The sequence below is a fragment of the Arachis ipaensis genome, chromosome B5 (genome assembly GCF_059453495.1).
Source record: "Arachis ipaensis isolate K30076 ecotype BB chromosome B5, ASM5945349v1, whole genome shotgun sequence".
NCBI classification, from domain to species: domain Eukaryota; kingdom Viridiplantae; phylum Streptophyta; class Magnoliopsida; order Fabales; family Fabaceae; genus Arachis; species Arachis ipaensis.
The window spans coordinates 139,519,162-139,546,270 of record NC_142440.1 but is presented as its reverse complement, the minus strand read 5'-3'; the positions used below and the strand labels follow the sequence as shown (position 1 = coordinate 139,546,270).

The 27,109-nt window shown below is 31.4% G+C and overlaps 3 protein-coding genes and 1 pseudogene across 6 annotated transcripts; all 4 read left to right on the top strand.

Moving 5' to 3' along the window:
* The first annotated feature begins 6,146 nt into the window (after window positions 1-6,146).
* Window positions 6,147-17,918, top strand: LOC148565952 (uncharacterized). 2 transcript variants are annotated; one of them, XR_015883282.1, is made up of 3 exons: window positions 6,147-7,518; window positions 15,968-16,309; window positions 17,361-17,918. XR_015883282.1 is itself a non-coding variant. In XM_088486506.1 (3 exons), exon 1 carries the CDS (start codon window positions 6,195-6,197, stop codon window positions 7,848-7,850), a length of 1,656 nt encoding a protein of 551 aa, XP_088342632.1. In that variant the 5' UTR covers window positions 6,147-6,194; the 3' UTR covers window positions 7,851-7,859; window positions 8,897-8,928; window positions 9,032-9,338. The 2 variants fall into 2 exon arrangements, 1 of the variants encoding a protein (XP_088342632.1); XM_088486506.1 differs by lacking the exons at window positions 15,968-16,309; window positions 17,361-17,918 and adding exons at window positions 8,897-8,928; window positions 9,032-9,338 and having other exon boundaries at window positions 6,147-7,859.
* On the top strand, window positions 9,058-11,615 carry LOC107644113 (putative serine/threonine-protein kinase SIS8). The gene is made up of 5 exons (XM_088486509.1): window positions 9,058-9,130; window positions 9,236-9,304; window positions 10,298-10,347; window positions 10,595-10,769; window positions 11,223-11,615. The coding sequence occupies exons 3-5, from the start codon at window positions 10,329-10,331 to the stop codon at window positions 11,362-11,364; spliced, it is 336 nt and encodes a 111-aa protein (XP_088342635.1). The 5' UTR covers window positions 9,058-9,130; window positions 9,236-9,304; window positions 10,298-10,328; the 3' UTR covers window positions 11,365-11,615.
* LOC148565953 (uncharacterized) lies at window positions 14,679-15,621 on the top strand (annotated as a pseudogene).
* Window positions 15,590-19,890, top strand: LOC107644111 (uncharacterized). 3 transcript variants are annotated; one of them, XR_015883284.1, is made up of 3 exons: window positions 15,590-16,309; window positions 17,361-17,790; window positions 19,153-19,890. XR_015883284.1 is itself a non-coding variant. In XM_088486508.1 (2 exons), the coding sequence occupies exon 1, from the start codon at window positions 15,590-15,592 to the stop codon at window positions 16,298-16,300; it is 711 nt and encodes a 236-aa protein (XP_088342634.1). In that variant the 3' UTR covers window positions 16,301-16,309; window positions 17,361-17,918. The 3 variants fall into 3 exon arrangements, 1 of the variants encoding a protein (XP_088342634.1); XR_015883283.1 differs by having other exon boundaries at window positions 18,981-19,890; XM_088486508.1 differs by lacking the exon at window positions 19,153-19,890 and having other exon boundaries at window positions 17,361-17,918.
* The last annotated feature ends 7,219 nt before the right edge of the window (window positions 19,891-27,109 follow it).

Below are 27,109 nucleotides of genomic sequence, written 5' to 3'. Positions count from 1 at the left end.
CCCATGTATCCACCCAAGAATAAAAAGTGTTGATCACCTCACTAGATTTATACGTGTGGGATGAGCACAAAAATTCAAGAATATAAATGAGAATATTTATTGGTGTTAAAAAAAATTAAATTTTTTAATAGAACTTTTTTTGATAGAACTATTTAGTTTAAAATATATAGTAAATACTGTATTATATACAAATATTTGTATATATTTTATATAAATCTACAGTGTAACGTATTTAACCTTTATTTTTTCTTTAAGTATTGGCTTAGAAATAATTTCTAAATATATGATTTCACTTTTTACACTCTATGACATTTTTAGTAAGGAGAAAACTATATACGTATATATAATACTTAAATAATGACAAATAATTTCAATTCTATTCATTTATTAACATACACGAAATTTTCAGTTTTACTATATAGTATTTTTAGTCTTCACTGATTAATATAATTGGTTTTCAAATTTTATTATAACGGGCCTGCGGGAGGATACCGAGCCAAGCGAGCGAAGCTGGACTATTTTAGGCTTTGCTCTAAACAACTTATATAAAGAGATATAAAAGAAACTATTGAGATTGAGAAGATTAATCGGAGAAAACAAGTAGTATTAGAATACACGCCCTGTAGGAATTCCTTTTTCATTCGTTCTTCTGTTGAATGTAGTCCTCTTGAGCTGAGCTCTCTTTGAGGTTCTCGAAAGGCCCCAATCATCCCATAGAATCTATTCTATCTATTATCAATCGAGAAAAAACATTTCTCGACACATCTATGTAACCGTGTAATCAAGTTGGCCCAAATCAAAAACAAATAACGCGCTTCCAATCTCATTAAATAAACGTGACTTCGACGCGCCCCATACAAACGAAACGACTCTTCATTCGCACTTCATTATGAAAAAATGTTCCTTCTTCTACAACATATACGGAACCGCTCCGTCTCTTCAAATCTCTCTCAAAATCACTTAAACTTCAGTCACGTTTTCTGCGAAAACCATTACTCCAGCAGAATCGGGAGAAGATTTGGCAAAGGAACAATAAAAAAAGAACGAAAACAACATCACAGACTACAAAAGGTATGAAAAAAACTACTGTTTATCTGAAATCTTGCATTGTCGCGTTTCTCCTAGTTGCATTTTAGGTTTACTGAATTTATTTTCTTCGTTTAGTAAATCAAACTATTGTGCATGCATTTCTACAGTATAACTAGGGTTTGGAATGAAATTTGTTCTTGTTTTCTTTCAATTCAGTAGACAGTGTAACTAGCACTTTGAAATTGGTTGTTACACTGTTCAGTACTTCTTTTGCATGGAGAAATACTATTCTTGATGATTAAAAGTTGAAAACGATTTATTCTTGACATGAACATTGTTCGGTTCGGTGTCATTCTTGAAATATTGTGATTGAATTTTTACAGTAGTATAATTAGGGCTTTGGAATAAATTTTGTGGATATTTTTAAATTTGGTCAAATGAATTTTATTCGGTTCGGTGGCTTCCTTTTGCTTGGTTTGGTGGCTTCCTTTTGCTTTGTTCGGTGGTTTTTAATTGACTTGATTAAGATATACACGCTTGTGCTTATTGCTGTATTGAGTGAAGTATTGACCAAACTTTTTCCTTACAGCAAAACAGAACAAGACAATGGCAACAATGAAGGACAAGTCGCACTATAATGTAAGCACATTAAATATATGTATCCGCTTTCATTCGAATAATACCTATTTTCTATTATAAATATATCCTCACATTCTGTTTCAAAACTTGTAGAAAACTCATTATTGCCGATGCCAAACAAAGGTAATGGCAACAATGTACAGAGATATGACTCAAGAAAAAAAAAGATATAGTGGAAGAAATGGGATTTAGTGCCCTGGCACATGTCCCAGAAATGAATGTCTTTCATGCCTTGTTGAGAGAATTGATTGATCTCTTTGATGAAGAGAAAGGATGCTTGAAAACTCTCCAGAGAAGAATATACATAACTCCTCGGAAAGTAGCAGCTGTCCTGGGCATAACAAACGGAGGTAATACACTTTTCACTTACTGCTTATTTTCAGTTCATTGGTTTATAGAAACTTAAACTGAGCCATTTTGACTGATTTGTGCTACTAAAATATTGTAGGAAATCGTTTTGATGATAAGATTGATTACACAAACTGAATCCAGAAGACAAGGAATGTGTTGGATATGATCATAGAAGGGGAGGAGAACCAGAAAAAGTTTAAGAGGACTTTTGTTGTTTTCATACAAAAGTGCTTCTTATTGTCCACAACAGTAAGTATAGTCTCCCCAATTCATAAGCCACCAATCTTTTATGTGGACAACATTAGAGAATAGGATTGGGCAAAACATGTGCTCAACTTCTTGATGAAAGGAGTTGAAAACAAAAGAAAGGGAAAGAAACAGTCTGTTGATGGCTGTGTTTTCGTGTTGATGCTGATATACTTTCACGAAACCATGTTCTTTCGCCCATTTGCACCTGAGGCTCCCCCAGCACCTTGGGTGGCCCATTGGACAAAGAAAATGATGCTTGAACGGATTTATAGAGAATCAACAGAACCATTGATAAATATTCTACTAAAATTTCCCCTAAAATTTGGTTTCAAATGCTTTTAAAATCTCTACTAACTAAATAAACTTCTGTTTTAGGTTATAATTAATTTATTTGTCCTACTGGAAATTGTTCACCATATAAGTATCAAGTGAGCGTTACGTATTGCCGTCCCCACTAGATACTTGGCACTAAGGCCCAAACAGCATTCAATTTCTTTTTAATATTTGCTCTCTACTCTACTGCGGTAGAGATCCCTTTAGTTGATACATTCTTTCATTTCTACCCTCTGCTCTCCTGTAGCAGAAGTTCTTTAGATTCTTTTAATATTTGCTGTCTGCTCTCCTATGACAGAGGTCCTTTAGTATTTTTCTTTTATTCTTTTAATTCTTTTGTTCTCGGTTATTTATTAAATTATATTTTCACTTAACTCAACAACCTTTGTCTGAGTTTGGCTTCCAGTGTCATAACCTATGTAAGCAACCTCTATCTTACAAGTGTGGCTCTCTTGAGCCGTGTATGCAAACATAACCTCTGTAAACAACCTTTATCTTACAAGCCAGGTGAGGCTCTCTCTAGCCAATGTATGTATTGATAACCTGTGTAAGCAACTTCTGTTTTACAGGTGCGACCATCCCCTAGAGTGGCCGATGTATCTTTGGAAAGCAAATCTCAGTGGGCTCACCACCATATCTTTACTTATCTCATTTTCTTTTCGTTCTTTCTTTCTTTCTTTTCTTTCTTATCATTTCACAATATAATTTATCTTCGCATTATTCCCTCGCCTTTTCTTATGTGTCTTATGCAAAAGAATTATAAAGTACTTTAATTAAGTCTGCGTTTTCTAAAACTTTTAAGACCACTTTGTTTGCTTTTCTCCAACTTATAATAATATTAATAATATTTCTACTAGTTAATATTCGTAATAAAATGTTAATAATAATAAAAATAGTATAGAATAAAAAAGTTTAGAGGTAAGTAATGCCTGGACTTTTAGTACGATCATGATGTGTTAAAAGTTAGGGTGTTACATTTTTAGCATAAATTAAACAGAACAACATATAATAATAATAAAGAAACAATCAAATCTAAAAAAATTATAAAACACCTATCATGCACTATGACGGTTAGTATTAAGGAAGTTTTAACCATTTATTCTTTTATTAGCTATCTTTTTATCTACTCAACACTTCATCTACGAATATGTCAATGACCAAACCTATGCTTAAGGTTTTCAAAATTTCACATATTCTTGCCAAACACAATATTATTATGCGTCCTTCATACACACCAAAGAACTAAAAATAACAAAATCATCCATCTTTTCTTTATAGAAACTACCGAATGGAAGAACCATTGGTAAAAAGATGAGGTTTTCTTATAATATATAAGATTTTTTATGATGATAAAATAAAAATAAAAGGCACATAATAATATTGTGTATATTTAAGTTAATTTTATTTTTTTTAATAATCAGATTTGTCATAACGTAACTGATAAACAATGACAATTAATACGGATTGGATATGTTTTGAGCATAATATACGTTTTACTATTTTATATGAAACAATATTAGTTTTAATTTATATATTTATTATTGGGTATTAAAAATAAAAAGTATTTGTATTGTTAACATTTTTTAAACCTTCCTCAACTCCGACCGTGATTAGGTTTAAAAGCTCACCTACCTTGTTGGAAATAAATGTAATCTAATCAATTTTCATCTGATAATGCTATATATTGACATAGTCATAGGAGAATTAATTTTAGCGAATTAACAATATGGTGTTTAGTTAGCACATGAATATTTTTATACATAAAATTATCAATCAATTATGTATAGTTTCTGATGAAAATAATATATTCAACATAGATATTGTTTGTTAGGTAAAACATAACATATTAATAAAAAAAATTAATTACAATATATATATTTATTTTAAGAAATATTCTTTTATATAATACTATAAAAAATACCATGGTCACTCTGAATGACTACAGGTTCAATTTCCGCAGTAGAATGCTTAAATTTAGACATTTTCGGACTATAGTATTCGTCAAACAAACAATTAATGAAACACTCATCCATACATTCTTATTTTGAGTATATTTATATATAAAGAAAAAAAAAGAAAAAAAGAGTTGAAATAGCAAAGGCGACAAAAATTGTAATTCTTATAATGTTATGTGGCTATTTATATATAGAAGACCAAAAGACCATGATTATCTAACAAAATTAATTTGTATTTATTTTATTTAATTTGAATAAGTAAAAAATATCTTATTTTAGTTTAATCCTTAATTCACATTATTTGAATTTAACTCAATATATATTATTTGATTTGAATATTAGTGAAAAATATCTCGAGAGTCTATTTTATTCATAGATTTATTATTTTAATAATTAATCTAATTAATTAATTAATTAAGATAATTAGTATAATTAATTTAATTTAATAAATTAAAAATATAAATTAAAAATACTTACAGAACATTAAAAGAAATAAATTAAAAAAATACTACCAAATCAAATTGATATAAATTATAATAAATTATGTGATATTTAAATATCTAATTAAATTAATTAGTTGATATAATTAATTTATCGTAATAAATTATATTTAATGAGTTAAAAGAAATAAATCGCTAAACACTTTCAAAAATAAGTTAAGTGCAGAAATCTAATTTTTATATAATAAAATAAATAATAAATAGAATAAATGAAAATAAAATATGTCACATACTTTAATTACAAAATTAGTAATATATAATAAATAATATATTTTTTATGAATTCTTATTGCAGGTTTTCCATGATATGTCGGTATGTCCAAAACTTCAAATAGTAGCTATTAATGTTTAGAAATACATCATATTGTTCAATGAATTTACATTAAAAAAAAAATGAATTGAAATTAACCAACTTAAAGAAGTCATTGTTTTTTAGTGATAAATTATTATTTAGCGTCTCCAATTTTAATGATAATAACTAATAGCTATGGGTGCAATATTTTATTTAGTGATAATTTTTTATTTATTTCATTTAATTTTTTTCCAATGATAAGTTGATTTACCAATATTGTTTGATAAATTTTTAAATATAAATAAATAATTATCAAAAAGCATAAACAAAAATTAACTCTAATTAATTGTTAGAACATAAATATTGTCTAAATATAAATTCTCTAGTATATTCTTTTTTAGCATAATATTAAATATTTTTTATCTTCTACTTTACTAAAAAAAAATATATAATAGAATTGGACAAAATTTTATAAATAGATATATATTAAATGTACCAACAAAATAATGACAAATGTAATACTAATCACTTTAAACATACTAATTCAATTTATTTTAACATTATACTATTTAACAAATTTTTTAAACCATAAATCTTAAAATTATCCATTAACACTATACTTTTTAAAAAAAAATTGTCTCTCTATTGTTATTATTATTTTATTTAATTATTCTATTAGGATTTATAATTTTATCAAAATTTTAATTAAATCTTTATAATTTAATCTATATACTAAATTAAAACTTTCAATTAGATCGTCTCTTTTATTTCTGTTAAAAAATACTATTTCCGCAGAGTTAGCAAACTCCCTGAAACTTAGACAACAGCGAAAGTGCGAATCTCTAAAATGTTGTCATCCTCAACCTCAAGAATCACTTTCATTTTTAGGTATTCTCTTCTCCAAATCCCTAATTTTGTTTCCTTCCCTTCCTCTTCATCTTCATTCTCATCCCTTCACTCTCATTCTACTCGCCAAGTTGATGAAGCTGTTGATTCCTTCACTCGCATGCTCTCTATGCGTCGCCCTCCATCAGTAATCCAATTTAACAAGATTTTGGGGTCTCTTGCCAAGACCAACCATTTCCCCACTTCCATTTCCCTTTTTCGGCAATTGCAATCCAGAGGAATCGCTCCCGACTTATTTACTTTGAGCATCGTAATTAATTGTTGTTGCGGCGTGGGTCGTATGATGCTTGCTTTCTCTGTATTGGCCAAGATTTTCAGAATGGATTATCAACCTGATACGGTAACATTGAATACACTCGTTAAAGGCCTCTTTCTCTGTGGTAGTGTTGAAAAAGCGGTCCGCTTTCATGACAGAGTGCTGGCTCATGGATTTCAGTTTAATCAAGTCACTTATGGGACCTTGATCAATGGGCTCTGTAAGACCGGACACACGTCAGCTGCTATTCAAGTGTTGAGAAAGATCCCACGGTATGGCATTGCTCCTGATGTCTTCATGTACAGCGCAATTATTGATAGCCTCTGCAAGGATACACTTGTAAGTCAGGCTTTTCATTTATTCTCTGAAATGCTTGCTAAGGGAATTTCTCCTAATGTTATCACATACAGTTCTCTCATTTTTGGATTGTGTCTTGTGGGTCAATATAAGGAAGCCATTGATTTGTTAAGTGATATGGTGCTTAAAAACATTACTCCAAATGTTTATACCTATAGTATTTTGATCGATGGGCTATGCAAGGAAGGAAAGATCAAAGATGCTAAGAGTGTATTGGCTGTAATGGCAAAACATGGTGTGAAACCAGATGTAGTTACTTATACCAGCTTAATGGATGGATATTGTTTGGTTAATCAGGTAAATAAGGCAAAATATATATTCAACACAATGGCCCAAATTAGAGTGTCACCCAATGTTCAAAGTTACAGTATCATGATTAATGGCTTGTGCAAAAGTAAAAGGATTGATGAAGCCTTGAATCTCTTTGAAGAAATGCATCGTAAGTACTTGGTTCCAAACACGGTAACTTACAACACTCTTATTGATGGCTTGAGCAAATCAAAGAGAATCTCTTGTGCTTTGGAGCTTCTTGTCAAGATGCACGAAAGAGGTCCACCTGCTGATGTAGTCACTTACAATTCCTTGTTGGATGGGATGTTCAATATCAAACAAGTTGACAAGGCACTTATGTTATTCAAGCAAATGAAAGAGAGTGGCATTGATCCAGATATGTTCACGTATGGTATACTTATTGATGGCCTATGCAAAGGTGGAAGACTTATAGATGCAAAAGAGATTTTTCAAGATCTTTCCGTGAAAGGCTATCGTCCAAATGTGAGGACATACAATATTATGATCAATGGGCTCTGCAAAGAGGGCTTGTTTGAAGAAGCATTGGCACTCTTGTCAAAAATGGAAGGCAATGGTTGCTTACCAGATGCTGTGACTTTTGAAACTGTTATTCGTGCTTTATTTGAAAAAGATGAGAATGACATGGCGGAGAAACTTCTTCAGGAAATGGTTGCTAGAGGCTTATTGAATTGATAAAAGAAGGTAAGATACATCAACTCAAATTGAAATTACATCTCATTGTTGCTAAATATGTATCATAGTTTTGTAAATTCTGTGTCTGTTGGGTCAAAGGACTTTGGCAATGCCATAACATTAATTAATTTTGCACTTTCGATTTGCAATTGCTATCATCCTTTTTAATTCCACTACTTTATTGATTCTTTAGATGATATTCGTAGTTATAACTTACAGATTTAGTGTTTAAGATCTCTTTATAGCAATAGAGTGTTCTTTTCTGTTATTCTATGAGATCATATATATATCATGCTACAATCTAAGCAAAACTAAAAAGATTGAACATTTTGTGTTGTTGTTTGTTCTCTGCTATTTTGCCGTGCAACTTATTTTTCCTTATCTTTCTAGGTACCGTATATAAATCAAACTAATTCCTATGACTGTTTTATCATATAAGCAACCATGAACTATTGTTTATTGGATTGGATCCTCCAGGAATTGTCGTAAAAGGAAATTTAAGTACCTATTAAGGATTTATTCTTAAGCTATATGGTTTTCTATTTCCATCTTAAAATTAAACCCACCTTCTAAAATGCATGTCCCCTCTTTTCATCATCCTGAGCAACATCGAGTTAAGGTTAATATGGTTCAGTTGTCTCAAAATTTTTGGCCATTTACTTAATTATTGCTACTCAGTTGTAATGCTTGGAAATCCCTCCTGCTGAAAATATGTACATTTTGAAGTACTTTTCCAGAGGATGTTTTTCTCTTAATTCTTAGATAAATTACCTCATTATTTCTTGTCTAATATTCTGTGTAGACATTATTCCATTGTCTCTGACTCTCTGATTATTAGCATTTTAAAAAAACTCTTACTGGCTTGGAGTTTCATTATGTGTTGTTGTGACGGAGGTGTTAAAAGTGGAACAATACAGAACTCTTTGAAACTGAATTTGATTTTATTTGGTGAATTTCTTTGCATTTATTTATTATTTTGATTAATGTTGTTCTGGAAGGATTACTTCTAATGACTCTGAAGTCTGAACTTTATATTTGCTATGCAGAGGAAGATACTGTTGAGATGGCCCTCGATACTGTAAGATTCTGTTTTCTTTTATTGCGATGTAGTTTCATTAAGCAAATTATTGCCATAATCAGTGAAACTCAGTTGATGTGACATATATCTCTTGAATCTACAGGCCCAAGGAATAAACCATTTGCACAACTGCACTCCAGTAATTGTACACCATGATTTGAAGTCACTAAATCTTCTTGTTGATAAAAATTGGGTTGTGAAGGTGTCAACTAATTGTCATGATTGAATTTTCTTGATAGCATGCTGATAGCTACCTGTAGATATGGTTTAATTGTTTTTTTCACCCTTTCTTTTTTCTTTCGTATAGTTATGTGATTTTGGCTTATCAAGAATGAAGCACAGTACATTCCTTTCTTCCAGATCAACTGCAGGAACAGTAAGCTGTCATAATCCTCATTTCTAACCTCAAATACTGTGTCATACCTTCTACCTTCTGAATTATTCGTTCTTTCATGTTCTTGTTCTATATTTTGCTGCATATTTTTTATGTTCGTTGTGCTTTATATTCTTCTGAAGATATACAAACATACACAAATGGAGGCATTTGCTATTATCTTTTAACAAAAAATTTGGTAAACCAGGAGCTTCTTGCCATTTAAAAATTCATTATGTTTTCCATGTTATATTAATCCTTTTGTGATGATGAATACCTATCTTTAGCCTCGGCTTATGTTCTAGAGAAGAGTAGCTTGCTGTGCAAGCTAGTACAAAAGGCACAACAGTCCGTTCATTCTTAAGTTAGTTATGATAGCTGTAACTATCTTTTATGATCTGCATTACTAGTGAGCTTATCACTAATGTGTGCTTATGTATAGAGAAGAGTAGCTTGCTGTGCAAGCTAGTACAAAAGGCACAACAGCCCGTTCATTCTTAAGTTAGTTATGATAGCTGTAACTAACAGCTCTCCTATGTAGCTGGCACTGTTCTAACAGCCAACAATTCTCTCATAACTAACTCTTGTAACTCTTCTCTAGACTTTACCAACTCACTCTACTATGATGAATGGTCTTTGGTAACAAATGAGCAAATCTTTCTTAATTTTGTTGAGGCCTAAAGTTATTGTTTGGTAAGAGTTTCTGCCTTTCTGGACCAAAAATGTAAAGACAGGAGAGATAGAGATAATTGGACAAATTTTGTCTTAGGGAAGAGAAACTTTGTGCATTTATTCTCTCTGTCTCCTTTTCAAATTGGTCTGTGTCCTCTGATGATTGCCAAATGGGGCCTTAGTGTAACTACATGCTTTTCATCTCTACCTCAAGCTCCTCTCTTTCGTATGCGTGATCAGTTCCGATATTCTGCACGTATTTAGTTTTGCTGCTAAGCGTTTGTTTGGCATTGCAATATATTCATTTTTTATGATATGTTGCAGGCCGAGTGGATGGTGCCTGAAGTTTTAAGAAATGAACCTTCAAATGAAAAGTAAGCTCAGTTATCATTGGTTTTCATCATTAAATTTTTCTTTATTTTGCTTGTGGAGGAGGATTTCATAGTCTCTGTTCCTCTCTAACCTGAATCATCTGGCATTGGGAAAAATAAGTTGGAATTTTTATTACATATAACTGTTGTTCTTTGGCTTCCTTGTCTCGTCGTTCTTCTCATTGGTTTTGCCATCCTTTTAAGGCATTCATAATTTTGTGATTATAACAAGTGGTGATTGGATATCCAGGTGCAATGTTTATACTTTGGAGTCATATTATGGGAGCTCTCTACTTTGCAACAGCCCTGGGGTGGAATGAATTGATGCAAGTTGTGGGTGCTGTCGGTTTCCAGCATCGTTGCCTTGTCATTCCAGATGATATGGACCCTGCTATCACGGATATTATCAAGCAATGCTGGCAGACGTGAGTGTACTCTTCAATCATTTTATCTGTATTCTAAGATATCAGAACTCTTGCTTATAGCATTCTGAAAACCGCTTGTTCTATCGGATATGAATAATCACATGAAAGGAAATACACATTTGATCTTGCCAAGGTACAGTTTTGTTTCAATATAACCATTTTTTTAATAAAAAATCCTTATAAAGTGCAAGCCAGTTTCAACAAACCCCTGTAATGACGACTCGTTGTTTTCTCTAAAAGATTTTTATGCATGATAGGGACTTGATTACACAATTTTTAAACTAGAAGACTTGGTTGAAAAATATTTGTACAGTATATGGACTTAATTGAAAACTTCTAGACTATAGGGATTTGTCGAAAATATTTCGCTTATAATGTTTAAGCTTTAGGAACCTTTATAATACTTAACCTACAATCATGGTTGGTGTGACTATATGATACTCTTTATTGTAGAGATCCAAAGTTGAGAACTACAGAAATAATGGCGGCACTGAAGCTGTTGCACAAGCCAATCATTGGTTCTCAATCTGAAGTGTCGAAACCAGGTAGGCATGAGAAGGCTCAGTCATCATCAAGAGTTTGGTGCATCAGCTAACCATATCTTTTTCCATTTTTGCTGATAAAGAAAATGATGGGAAGACGAGTTGTATAGTATTTTTGCTCATTCAGTCCTGTGATTCTTTTCAGTCTTGTCCCTTTTCTTTCTTTTTTTTTTGTTTATTTCTTTCTTCCCATTTACTTTTAATTTTTTTTGCAGTGGAGTCATTATCAGTTTGTACCATTTGTTTGTGTACACAATTCTTTGTAATTTTGCTGTAATCAATTCTAAATTTTGATGTGCATAAATTATGAGATGTTGCAGTTGTAGCTTGAATGGAAGAAAAATTGATAATGAGTGGAAATTGTTTGGTGCTGTAAATGCAAATTGGATAAGCTTTTATTCTTTTTTTTTTTCATTTTTTAATTTGGATGGGGCCAAGAGTTGCTTGGTTTGGTAATATTTTTTGAAAAAGTGTTTTTCACTAAAAAGCACAAATTTTTTATTTTACATTTGGTAAATAAAAAATTATGTACTCATACTTACAAAATTTAAAAGATAAGAATATTTTAAAAAGGATCTAAGATGGAATTTTTTAAAAATAATTTTGTTTATTAAAATTAAAAAATTTAATATAATTTCATACATTAATTGATATTTAAATATAATTTTTATATTAATATATATTATAGTATTTAAATTTTAAAAGTCACCAAAAAAAATTTAAAAATTATTTTATTAAATGTTATTATTATTTATGTTTATTAAAAATTATTTTAAATTTAATTTATCAAATATAAATATTATAATTTTTAAAAAATTATCTTTTAAAGTTAATTTTTATAAATTATTTTAAAAAAGTAAAAATTTTGTTAAACAAGGCTTAACTCCTTCCCCCTTCCTGTTCGAAAAAATAATATTGGTTATATTTTTATCAAACTCGTAAAAATGATGTCTTTTGGTTTGAATTTAATGGATAAAAAAAAAGTATGAAAGGGCTTTAGTATTTTATTGGCAAAAGCTAGTGCACTCCAGGTAAAATAAGGAGTGCAGCACTCTTTAAAAGTTAATCTATTATCAAAAGTGATCAGATAAATTAAATTTATTTATTATTGTTATTTTTTTATTGTCATGGGCTGAACAAACAAATCGATACTAACAAAAAAAATTAATTCGCTCGTTTAACACAGGACTATCTTTACACCAGAAAAGTACTCAGAAAAATTTGATCGAATTCCTCCGTGTTACTCTGTTATTGTTCATGTAATGTTCAAGCATTTTCACTGTTTTGTTTGCTAGTAGGTGCTTCAACTATTGTTCTGTCTAGCCATAGATTTTGATGCCCTTGAACCCACCCCATTCTACCTCTACCATAAATGGACCTTCAAAACCCAAAAAAATTGCTGTCATAGAAAAGGAAGACGCTGTCTGTCACCCGCTGCTGATTAGCTAACCCCAAACGTAAAACTGATTTTATAGAAGAATCCGGTTTTCATGAAGGCGCCATGATTCTCAGATGACGACGCAGTCAAAGCACAAAATACATGACAGTTACAACAAGTCCATTATCTTTAATTTCAAATTATCTTCAACTTGTACGTAATAGAATGAAAAATTAAAATACAATTATATTTAAACAATTATTTGTATTATTTTTTATTAATTTATTCAAAAAATAATTAAATTTTGAAGCTAATTGGTATAAAATATTACAGATATAAAACTAAGAAAAAATTTTATTGTATAAAAATGAGCCTAATAAATAATTATTCTATTTAATATATAATTAAGAGTATTTCTTTCTTTGCCAACGAATTATAGTTCAAATGACATAGTCTCTATATTCACCTAAGAATTGGTAAAAAAAGAAAAGAATACTTCTTTTTTTATTAACTTTTTTAAACATTAATTATTTATTTTACGTACAATATAGAAATAAATAAATATAATATTTATTGAGACGCAGTTATGCAAAAATTTTTTATTGTCATAGTATTTGAACCAAAGAAAATAAAATATTATTTTAAAAAAACTAATAATATATTTTTAATAATATTCTTAATACAAAATAATAAATTTTAAATATTTTTTAAATAATATATATTAACTAAAATAATATAATTATCCCAAATAATATATTATAAATATAGTAGTATGACATATTTCAATAAAAAAATGTTAATAAAAAATTATATGAATTTTTATTTGACATAAAATAAAATTATTATATGTTTGTTTATTTTTTACATTGTATATATATATATTTTTAATTAAATTAATATAATACAAAAATTTTTATCATTCTATTCATATTTAATGTTTTAATTTTGTTTCTCACAAAATAAAATTATATATATACATATATATAACACAAAAATTTTTATCATTGTGTTTATATTTAATATTATAATTTTATTTCACATAAAATAAAATTTATTTAAATTTTAATATTATATATATAATATATATATAACACAAAATTTTTTATTATTGTATTTATATTTAATATTATAATTTTATTTCACACAAAACAAAATTTATTTAAATTTTAATATTATATACATAATATATATTTAATATTATTTTTTTAACATTCTAATATATCTTTTTTTTCTAGATTTAGTACATAAATTTTCAAATTATTTTTTATGTATTATTTATTTTAATTCTAAAGTCCAATAATTATTTTTGTACAGACATGTTATTTTTAATATTTATATACTATTTTTTTATTTTAAACTTCAGTCTAATATTTGAAACTTACAAAAAAAATCTAAAACTTATAAAAGATGTTTAACCTGATTAGCAGGTTACCTTTTTAAATCTAGACCATTCAAATAAAATATAATAAATGAAGAGTTCAGATTTAACGAATTTACAAAGTGTACAATACTCCATATTTAACAAGGAGTATTTAAGGATGAGCCTATTTTTTATTAATTATATATATTTAATTACATAATATTATATTTATAAAAATAATATGAATAGTTATTTAAAAAATTATATAATTAAATAAAAATATAAAATAATTTATATTTTCTGTATATTAAAATTAAATATTTTTTATTTTTTAAAATAACTTTTTTAAAAAATACAAGCACTTCCAAACCAAACTTTAAACCATACACCTTCCTGCCCACATCGCACACCAAAAACATTGCAACATAAAAATGGTAGTCCCTCCAGAACCACGAAGGCACGATCCCTCTCAATTGAAACCATTTTGACTCATACCTCCACCGTCCAGTCTGGATATGAGGATATCATGGTCGGCAGCGTTTTCGAACTAGCTTGATACTATTCTCACTCTCTCACGTGGAAGCACTCATCAACTCAGCGCATTCAATTTTACCATACTCTCACGAATAATGTTAAGGTATGCTCTTCAAATCCCAAATTCTGTTCCCCACTCAGCTCTCCGTCTTTCCTTCCCTTCAACTTCGTCCCTACACTCTCACTCTCAGCCCCAATCACTTGATGAAGCTGTTGATTCCTTCACTCGCATTCTCTCTATGCGTCGCCCTCCATCCATCATCCAATTCACCAAGATTTTGGGATCTCTTGCCAAGACCAACCATTTCCCCACCGCCATTTCCCTTTTTCAGCAATTGCAAGCCAGGGGAATCGCTCCCGACTTGTTTACTTTGAATATCTTAATCAATTGTTGTTGCGGCATGGGTCGTATGACGCTTGCTTTTTCTGTATTGGCCAAGATTTTCAGGATGGGTTTTCAGCCTGATACCATAACATTGAATACATTCCTTAAAGGCCTTTTCTCTGTGGTAATGTTGAAAAAGCACTGCACTTTCATGACAGAGTGCTGGCTCATGGATTTCACTTTAATGAAGTCACTTATGGGACCTTAATTAATGGGCTCTGTAAGACCGGGCACACATCAGCTGCTATTCAAGTGCTGAGAAAGATCCCACGGCATGGGATTGTTCCTAATGTCTTCATGTACAACTCAATTATTGCAAGGATACATTTGTAAGTCAGGCTTTTAATTTATACTCTGAAATGCTTGCTAAGGGAATTTCTCCCACTGTTATCACCTACAACACTCTAATTTATGGATTGTGCCTTGCGGGCCAACTTAAGGAAGCCATTGATTTGTTAAGTGATATGGTGCTTATAAACATTACTCCTGATGTTAGTACCTATAATATTTTGATCGATGGGCTATGCAAGGAAGGAAAGATCAAAGATGCTAAGAATGTGTTGGCTGTGATGACAAAACATGGTGTGAAACCGAATGTGGTTACTTATAACAGCTTAATGGATGGATATTGTTTGGTTAAATCAGGTAAATAAGGCAAAATATGTATTCAACACAATGGCCCAAAGTAGAGAGTCACTTGATGTTCAAAGTTACAATATCATGATTAATGGCTTCTGCAAAATTAAAATGGTCGATGAAGCCTTGAATCTCTTTGAAGAAATGCGTCGTAAGTACTTGGTTCCAAACACGGTAACTTACAACACTCTTATTGATGGCTTGAGCAAATCAAAGAGAATCTCTTGTGCTTTGGAGCTTCTTGTCGAGATGCATGAAAGAGGTCAACCCACTAATGTAGTCACTTACAATTCCTTGTTGGATGGGATGTTCAATATCAAACAAGTTGACAAGGCACTTATGTTATTCAAGGAAATGAAAGAGAGTGGCATTGATCCAGATATATGCACGTACAATGTACTTATTGATGGCCTATGCAAAGGTGGAAAACTTGTAGTTGCAAAAGAGATTTTTCAAGATCTTTCTGTGAAAGGCTATCCTCCAAATGTGAGGACATACACTATTATGATCAATGGGCTCTGCAGAGAGGGCTTGTTTGAAGAAGCATTGGCCCTGCTGTCGGAAATGGAACACAATGGTTGCTTACCAAATGCTGTGACTTTTGAAACTGTTATTCGTGCTTTGTTTGAAAAAGATGAGAATGACATGGCGGAGAAATTTCTTCGGGAAATGGTTGCTAGAGGCTTATTGAATTGATAAAAGAAGGTAAGATACATCAGCTCAAATTGAAATTACATCTCATTGTTGCTGAATATGTATCATAGTTCTGTAAATTCTGTGTCTGTTGGATCAGAGGACTTTGGCAATGCGATAACATCAATATAAATTTGCACTTTTGATTTTTGCAATTGCTATCATCCTTTTTAATTCCACTACTTTATTGATTCTTTAGATGATATTCCTAGTTATAGCTTACAGATTGTGTTTAAGATCTCTTTATAGCAATCGAGTGTTCTTTACTGTTATTCTCTGAGATCATATATTTATCATGCTACAAACTAAGCAAAACTAAAAAGATTGAAAATTTTGTTTTGTTCTTTGTTCTCTGTTATTCTGTTGTGCAACTTATTTTTCCGTAACTTTGTAGGTACCAAATATATATATCAAACTAATTCCTATGACTGTTTTATCATAAGCAACCATGAGCTATTGTTTATTTGATTGAATCCTCTGGGAATTGTTGTAAAAGGAAATTTAAGTAGGTAATAAGGATTTATTCTTAGGCTATATAGTTTTCACTTCCATCTTAAAAATAAACCCACCTTCTAAAATGCATGTCCCCTCTTTTCATCAACCTAAGCAACATCGAGTCAAGGTTAATATGGTTCAGTTATCTCAAAATTTTTGGCCATTTTCTTAATTAATGCTACTCAGTTGTATTGCTTGGAAATTGCTTCTGTTGAAAATATGTACATTTTGAAGTACTTTTTCAGAGAATGTTTTTCTGTTAATTCTTAGATAAATTACCTCGTTATTTCTTGTGTAGACATTATTCTATTGTCTCTGTTTATTAGTATTTTAAAAAAAGTTACTAGCTTGGAGTTTTGTTACGTGGTGTTTGAGATGGGAATGTTAAAAGTGAAACAATATAGAATTCTTTGGAATTGCGGTTGATTTTATTTGGTGAATTTCTTTGCATAATTATTGCATTTATTTATTTATTTATTTTCAATCAGATATTGGACTATGATATAGTTTTATTGCTGAATATTTCATATTTATGAAACTGATTTTGATCTTGTATTGGTGTTTGCAGCTTGTCTCAATTTCTTCACGCCATTTCTGCTTCTTTTCAACTTCTCGTTAAGTCCATCGACTGTTGCCATACTTCTTGGTCCGTTTGACTTCCAGGGACTCCAATTTCGGGTCTGAGCCAAGTGGACCATTACTGACCCCAGCTAATTATGCAGTGTTGAACTGTTTCTTCCATCATGGTACATCTTCGACAGGTTGGGGGTATTGCTCTGATTCTTCCATGGAGTTGTTGGTCCACCGGTAACCCCTTGTGCATTACTTTCCAGAGGAAGATTCTTGTTTTCGGTTGCACTTTCAGGTCCCAAATAGAAGTCCAGAGCTTCTTCTGCTGGCAGTGGAGTGGCATCAGTTCGAGTAGAGGGTGGTAGAACTGGTGCGCCAGTAAATATCCTGAAGCCACGGTGTAGCAACCCTTTTTCTCCCTTGGCCAGGTAACCGAAATCATCCCCTTCCCCAATTTCAGTTTGTAAAATATTCTGTGCAATATCTGTACTGAATTGTTCTGTAATGAGCTGTTGGTTCCATTGCTTATTTTCGTTTAGGAGTTGATTAACCCAAATTAGTTGTGAGTTAGTAGGAATTAACATCTGAGTAGATAATGCTTGTTGATTTTTGATCCAAGAGTCCTCCATTTACATATGGGTAAATACCAATCTACCATGTTATATGTATAAATTTAACTGGCTACACGTTAATCCAAACTATGTTGAAGCTCTCTAGTGTGAATTTTCCTTTATACTTTGATTTGTATTTGGCCCCTTTCGGTATCAATTGTGAGACACTAGAATTCTTCTCAACTTATTTGGTTTCTAGTTGAACCCATACTCACTAGATTTTAAACGTTCAAAAATCACTTCTCTCATGAAACTCAAATAAAAATCACTTCATCTCAAACGGATGAAATATTGCTGTTGCTATAAATTTTGCAAAGCCAATCTTTGCATTATAATTTGGTTCTTCATTTATATACTTCCATTCTAACTTTGTATGGTGCGTCTTGCATAAAACAGTTTTAGACTTAAGCAAACAGTACTCCAAATAAACATTTGATACTGCAAAGGGAATAATTTTGCTTTATGGTGAGAGTATATGAATATACAATGTGTTTTGGATATTGCAAATTCATCAAGAACAAGATGGCTCTGTCATCAAGAGTTGTTTGAGACTCTACAGAAAGGGCAAATTTTTGAAGAAAACCCCTATACTCACCAACAACTTCTTGGACGAAAGCATCGAAATATAGGCAAGATGGGACTGTCTCTTCTAGCTTCAGCCAAGTTACCTCAACACTATTGGGAGGATGCCTTTTTGACAGAACCATTCCTCATTAATCGTCTTCCCACAAAAGTCCTTGCTATGAGATCACCTTATGAATTACTGCATCATAAAAAGCTTGATTATATCATGCTTCGTGTTTTTGGATGTGCCTGCTTCCCTTATACATCCCCTTACAATATGCATAAATTAGATTTTCGTTCTCAGCAATGCATATTTTAAGTGCTTAAGTGCTAATGGCAAGATATATATTGCTAGAAATGTTGTTTTTAATGAAACATGCTTTCCTTATGGTGAAATGTTCCCTTCTAAACCATCTTCTAATTCTTCCTTGCATTATGAACAGGTTTCTTGTGACAGAGCAAACTCACTCCTCTATATTCCTTTTTCAGAAACAGCTCACTCTTCCAATTCCTCTCCTCTTACAACTACTCACACACCTTCTCATGAACAAAACTCACAAAATTTCTCTACTTCAGCTACTAATAATACTTCTGCTAATTTCATTCCAATCTCAGGTATTGAGATTCAACTCCCTCCACCAGAATCATCATCTTCTGCATCAACTTTTATCACTACCAATCAACATCCTATGGTAACAAGATCTAAAGTTAGGATTCACAAGCCTAAGGCTCTTCTTTCTGTCTCTCCTGAATTGGATTTGGTTCAAAATGTTCCAAGCACAACTAAACAAGCTTTAACTTGTTGTCATTGGATTCAAGCAATGAAGGAAGAGTATGAAGCTGCTCTTCGAAACAATACCTTGACAATCACTCAACCTCCACCAAACTCAACTGTCATTGGCTGCAGATGGGTCTATGCCATTAAGAGAGCTCCAGATAATTCTATTCTGAAGTATAAGGCCAGCTTAGTGGCCAAGGGCTGTCATCAACAGCATGGTGTGGACTTTGATGAAATCTTCAGTCCAGTGATCAAACCTTCAACCATATCGACAGTTTTAACTATTGCTTTATCAAAAGGGTGGTGTTTAAGGAAATTTGATTTTATTAACGTCTTTCTAAATGGTGACTTAAATGAAAATGTGTTTATGATTCAACCACTAGGTTTTGAGACAGCAAATTCACCTCGTACCTGGTATACCAAGCTGAGAATGACCCTTTCAAAGTTTGGTTTCTCCCTTACTCGTGTTGACCCTTCTTTGTTTACCAGATTTACTAACTCTTTTACTATTTTTCTTTTAGCCTATGTAGATGACATAGTCATTACTGGCAGCAATGCACAGGAAGTTAATTCTTTAATTTCAACTCTTCGTTCATTATTTTCTTGGACTGGAAATACACAAGTTATCTGATTCAGAACTTCATGTATCTTAAACAAAAATATGTTAAAGATCTTTTGAATAAAGCTGGCATGATGCATTCCAAACCAATGCTGACACTAATGATCTCTAGACTTAAATTGACTACTGCAGGATCAAATTTGTTTGAAGATGCAACTCTATATAGTACTATAGTTGGACGACTTCAATATGCAACCTTAACACATCTTGAAATTGCCTTTGCTGTAAATCGTGTGAGCCAATTTATGCACAAACCTCTTCAATAAGAGTAAGCATTTTGAGGTGGACCTTCATTTGTAAGAGACAAGGTCAACAAAAAGCAGTTATTTGTAGTTCATGTTCCTCCACCTCTCAAGTTGCTGATATTCTTACTTTACAAGCTTTGATCATTTTTGAAGCAAACTCAGACTTCAATCCTGAGAGCCTTGAGTTTGAGGAGAGGGGAGGGGGGGGGGGGGTAGTTAAGGATACAACATCTTCAAAAGAGAAAACAGAATCAAGAGAGAGTCTTGGAAGTTAATTCTTGATTTTTATTGAACCCTGCTGCACTACCTGTAACTATATATAGATGTGCAGCCTCTTGTATAATATAATGAAGTGATATACACAATTCTTCATGATCAATTCAATTCAAGTCATATTTCATTTGTCCTCTGATATTTTCTACAACTCTTTGCTCATTCTTTCTTGTTCATTCAGTTTTTTGTTACCTAAGTAAATTCAAACAAAAAGTACTGATAGTATCCATAAGCCAAAATGAGAATATTTATTGGTGTTAAAAAAAAATTAATTTTTTAATAGAATATATTTTGATAGAACTATTTAGTTTAAAATATATAGTAAATATTGTATTATATACAAATATTTGTATATATTTTATATAAATCTACAGTATTTAACCTTTATTTTTTCTTTAAGTATTGACTTAGAAATGATTTCTAAATATATGAATTCACTTTTTACACTCTATGACATTTTTAGTAAGGAGAAAAACTATATACGTATATATAATACTTAAATAATCACAAATAATTTCAATTCTATTCATTTATTATCATACACAAAATTTTCAGTTTTACTATATAGTATTTTTAGTCTTCACTCATTAATATTATAATTGGTTTTCAAATTTTATTATAATCATTAAAAACTTCTAAATAAATATTATATTTATCCGTGTTGTTAAAAATTAATTTAGTGTTAATATGATAATTTTATATAGAACTTAAAAAACTCAGATGTCATTAGTTTACTTTACTACTTTGATATTTTTTATATATAATTTTCATAATTTTATAAAATAAATTAAAGTTTAGTCAACAAATCGGATATTGAATATTAAAATTTAAACTCTTAATATGAACTAGCATCTTCTATAATATAATTTTTTTTATATAATTGAATAATTAATGTGAGAAATAATGAAATTGATGATAGCTAGATTAATTATATGGATATTATTTACTATGATATTCTAAATGTGATTACATAGATAGATTCTTTTTTGTATGTTGCTACAAACTAAATTTAGTCTTGAGATGGCATACCTAATGTACGCCTAACATAACATAATGTGCTCCATAATCGAATTGAATTATACATACATAGCATAATGTCCACCCTCAATCAAATTAATTAACATATGCAGATTCTTTAGTGTGAATGAGAAACTGAAATCATTCTTTGTATGTTAATTATCAATGTAAATTTTTTTTATGTCATATTACATAATAAAAAATAATTTCTCATATTTACTTAAAGATTAATCTCTATATACAAGTGTTTTGCACTTACAAGCTTTACAAGCCTGAAGAGAATAAAACCCACTAAACGCGCTGCTTATGTTACGTGTCTCTTTAACAGACTTTTAAATCAATTCAAATCAATTAACGCGCAAATATATAACTTCCATTTTTCAAAAGATTTCATTTCTTTTTTCGAATTTCTTGCCAAATTTGTTGGATCTCCTTCTTGCTTCGTATTTTTTTCGATTTTCATGGTTTCTGAAATCAAGCTTTGAAATTGTTTTGAAGATAATGGAACTTCAGAAATACACCCAAACGATTACAGAAATACACCCAATCGGTTACAGAAATACACCCAAATAGTTACAGAAAGGATTACAGAAATACACCCAAAACATGGGGGAGATAGTATATTTCTTCTTGAAATCTTTTAATGTTTTGCTGGTTAAGGATGAGGCACATGGCAGAGACAATCTAGAAAAAAAACCTAGAAGAACAGTAAAACAGTACCTTGAATAATGTTTCTTCGTTTTTTCTGGTGATTTTTGATGGAGATTTGTATCTTTTCTTCTTGATTTCTTCTACTCTTCGCGACGAGTTGGAACGTTTCTGCAGAATCGTAGTTTGTTTCGATATCTTGACGGTTTGCGTTTTAATTGAGGAAGAAGAGGAAGAGTGCGGCATAACGAACGTGTTGTGGAAGGGTGATTAAGACGCGTGCGTTGGACGCTCGATTTTGAAGGAGTGGTGCGCGTATTTTTTCTTGGACTTAGACCAACTTGTATAGCTTGTAAGCCAAAAAAGCTTGTATGTGTAGCAGGCCTCCTTACTTAATAATAAACAAAAAAATAAGTTCAGTAGCAGACATAAAATACATGATTGAAAAACTTCTAAATCCACACATCTCTGAGTATGTTGACCTTAAACTCAAATGGATATATTAATATAACCATGAATATACAAACATTCCTAATTTGTAACTTGTAGGAAGAAAAAAAATTTCTCTATCTGGCTCGTGTCACACACACTAACTCACCTTCTATCTCTCTCTCTTTCTCTCGTCTTCTCTTTCAATTTTCTCTCTCTAAACACAACACACCGAACCAAACCCTTTTTTTCTCACTTTTTTTTGCTCTTTCGCATTGCTTCTCTCTCTCTCTCTGCATTATGGTTCATCTCTTCCATTCCATTCTCTCTGTTTCAGTGCGGTGACCCTTTTGGTCTTTTCAAGTCTGCCATCGAATCAGACGGTTCATTACCACTCACCATACCCGCACCTTCCTTTACGTTCTCACTTCTCTCTTTTCTATCACTATATAACCGCCTAGGGTTTTCTTAGATTCGCCTCTTTCTCCTTTTTCATCGCACTGTGCAACAACAACATACCTAATCTCAATTTTAGTCCCCCTAGACTTTCCATTCAGACTTATAGTCAAACAGTTGTTACCTTTGTCTATGAAATACACTAAAGTACCAAAAAAATCACCATACTTACCAAAAAAATCATGAGGGAAAGGCCTTTCACTTTTAAAAAAGGAATGAAAATAACAGCAGAATGTAAATGAGAAACACTATAACTCTTCATTAAGAATTAAAAAAAATAAATAAAAGATAAATGTTAACATGTCGTATAATAAAAAAGAGAACAGGATTGCTACACATCCATATAGTCATATAGGCCCAAGTCCAAATTGTTTCAAGCGCACTAAATGCAGAGTGAGAAACACACGCCACACAAAAAACGTCTCGTTTTCCCATTCGCACTTCATTATGAACGAACGTTACATCTTCAACACGAAACCAATACCCCAAAACACTCACTCTCTTCGAATCTCTTTAAATATCACTCAAACTTCAATCACATTCTTTGCGAAAACCACTACTGCAAACGAATCGGAAGAAGATTTCACAAGCAACAACCAGAAACAAACGAAAACAGCAACAAAGACTACAAAAGATATGAGAAAACTACTGTTCATTTAAAATCATGCAATGTCGCATTTCGCCTAGTTTCATTTCAATTTTACTGGTGTGATTTGCTTCGTTTAGTGGATTGAACTATTGTGAATGATATTTACAGTATAACTAGGGCTTTAAGATATAGTTGCTTGTTCTTATTGGTTTGGATAGTTTAATTAGAGCTCTGTTACTATCTTTAGTACTTATTTTTCATTGAAGAACACTATTCTTGTTGATTGAAAATTGATAATGATTTATTAACAACATGAATACTTTTCGGTTCGGTGGCCTTTGTAATTTTGGTTTTATGCATGAAGGATTTTCGGTTCGGTGGGTTGTTGATGTATTGAACGAGTTTTGTTTAAAACAATTCACATTAGAGATAACTCTTTCACTTTGATAATACATACTACTGTAATAGTATGGATACACATGCTTGTGGTTGTTGATAATCCATCTCGCCTTTAAGATATACATACTTGTGGTTGTTGATGTATTGAATGAGTTTTGTTTAAAACAATTCACATTAGAGACAACCCTTTCACTTTGATAATCCATACTACTGTAGTAGTATTTTTGTTGATTGAAAGATGATCATCATTTATTAATCACATGAACATTTTTCGATTCGGTAGCCTTTTTGATTTTGGTTCTGTGCATGAGGGATTTTCAGTTCGGTGGGTTGTGGCATTCTAATTGACTTGTTTAACATACACATGCTTGTGGTTGTTGATGTATTGAATGAGTTTTGTTTAGAACAATTCACATTAGAGACAACTTTTTCACTTTGATAATCCATACTACTGTAGTAGTAGTATTTTTGTTGATTGAAAGCTGATCATCATTTATTAACCATATGAACATTTTTCGGTTTGCTAACCTTTTTGATTTTGGTTCTGTGCATGAGGAATTTTCGGTTCGGTGGGTTGTGGCATTCTAATTGACTTGTTTAACATACACATGCTTGTGGTTGTTGATGTATTGAGTGAGTTATGTTTAGGACAATTTACATTAGAGACAACTCTTTCACTTTGATAAGCCATACTACTGTAATAGTATTTTTGTTGATTGAAACTGATAATCATTTATTAACCACATGAACATTTTTCAGTTCGCTAGCCTTTTTGATTTTGATTCTGTGCATGAGGGATTTTCGGTTCGGTGGGTTGTGGCATTCTAATTGACTTGTTTAACATACACATGCTTGTGGTTGTTGATGTATTAAATGAGTTTTGTTTAGGACAATTTACATTAGAGACAACTCTTTCACTTTGATAAGCCATACTACTGTAATAGTATTTTTGTTGATTGAAAGCTGATCATCATTTATTAACCACATGAACATTTTTCGGTTCGGTAGCCTTTTTTATTTTGGTTCTGTGCATGAGGGATTTTCGGTTCGCTGGGTTGTGGCATTCTAATTGACTTATTTAACATACACATGCTTGTGGTTGTTGATGTATTGAATGCGTTTTGTTTAGGATAATTTACATTAGAGACAACTCTTTCACTTTGATAAGCCATACTACGGTAATAATATTTTCGTTGATTGAAAGATAATCATCATTTATTAACCACATGAACATTTTTCGGTTCGCTAGCCTTTTTGATTTTGGTTCTGTGCATGAGGGATTTTCGGTTTGGTGGGTTGTGGCATTCTAATTGACTTGTTTAACATACACATGCTTGTGGTTGTTGATGTATTGAATGAGTTTTGTTTAGGACAATTTACATTAGAGACAACTCTTTCACTTTGATAAGCCATACTACGGTAATAGTATTTTTGTTCATTGAAAGCTGATCATCATTTATTAACCATATGAACATTTTTCGGTTTGGTGGCCTTTTTTATTTTGGTTCTGTGCATGAGGGATTTTCGATTCGATGGGTTGTGGCATTCTAATTGACTTGTTTAACATACACATGCTTGTGGTTGTTGATATATTGAATAAAATATTGACCAAAATTTTTTATTACAGTAAAACACAACAAAAAATGGCAACAATGAAGGAGAAGGCACATCATAACGTAAGCAGATTAAATATATTTATCCACTTTCATTTGAATAATATCTATTTTGTATTATAAATATATCCTCACATTCTGTTTCAAAACTTGTAGAAAACTCACTATTGCAGATGCTAAACAAGGGCAATAGCAATAGTGTACAGGAAAATGAGTCAAGAAAAGAAAGATATTGTGGAACAAATGGGATTTGGTGGTCTGGCACATGTGCCAGAAATGAACGTCTCTAATACACTGTTGATAGAATTGCTTGATCGGTTTGATATAGAGAGAGGATGCTTGAAAACTCTACAGGGGACAATAAACATAACTCCTCGGAAGGTAGTAGCTGCCTTCGGCATAAATAGTGGAGGTAATATATTTTTCACTTACTGCTTATTTTCAGTTCATTGGTGTCCGGATAATTAAACTGGCCATTTTTGTCTTATTTTTGCTATTAAAACATTGTAGGGAATCTTTTTCCTGAAAAGGTTGATTACAACAAGCTGAATCCAGCAGACAAGGAAATATTTGACAGCATCAAAAATATTTTCTTGGCAAATTTGGCAAGGAATGTGCTGGATATGAGTGTAGAAGGGGAGGAGAACTAGAAAAAATTCAAGAGGACTTTTGTTGTCTTCATACAAAAGTGCTTCTTGCTCCCCACAACAGTAAGTGTAGCCTCACCAATCCACAAGCCACCGATCTTTCATGTGGATAACATTAAAGAATGGGATTGGGCAAAGAATGTTCTCAACTTCTTAATGAAAGGAGTTAAAAACAAGAGAGAGGGAAACAAATAGTCTGTTGATGGCTGTGTTTTTGTATTAATGTTGATATACTTCCATGAAACAAAGTTCTCCCGCCCATTTGCACCCGATGCTCCCCTGCACCATGGGTGGCCTATTGGACAAGGAAAAAGATCATTGAATGGATTTCATCCAAAACAACACAACCATTGGTAAGTACTATACTAAAATTCCCCGAAAAATTTGCTTTGAAATGCTTTTAGTTTATAGTTAAATTATTTGTCCTACTTGCAATTGTTAGTTTTGTTCATTTGAATGTTTCTGCATTAAGAAAAATTTTTCTTGATGAATAAATAGTTGTTAATTATTTTTTGCCATATGAATGTTTTTGGTTCACCATATGAATGTTTTTCGGTTCGGTAGGATTACTTTATTCGGTTCACCGAATTGTTAATTTGTTATTTTGATGATTTATTAATTGAGACCTTATTTCTGTTTTAGGGACTTCTGTACAAAAAGCAAAAAAGAAAGAAAAAAAAGTAACTTGGAGAAAAAAGAAAAAGAAAAGAAAATAAAAAAGAAAAATGTGAGACGGATTCTTCTTCAGAAGAGGAAAGACTTTCCAAATCTGAATCTGAAAGTCAGTAAGTTTAATTTTCATATCAATTTCATTTAATTTGTATTTGCTTATTCTTATGCACTTGTTCTTATGTATTGC

What these genes read in the sequence shown, in the direction of transcription:
- LOC148565952 (XM_088486506.1), top strand. Translation starts at nt 6,195, where the DNA reads ATGTTGTCATCCTCAACCTCAAGAATCACTTTCATTTTTAGGTATTCT.
- LOC107644113 (XM_088486509.1), top strand. An exon ending in ATCAAGCAATGCTGGCAGAC is followed by an intron (nt 10,770 to 11,222) that starts GTGAGTGTACTC and finishes TCTTTATTGTAG; the next exon opens with AGATCCAAAGTTGAGAACTA.
- LOC107644111 (XM_088486508.1), top strand. Translation starts at nt 15,590, where the DNA reads ATGGATATTGTTTGGTTAAATCAGGTAAATAAGGCAAAATATGTATTC.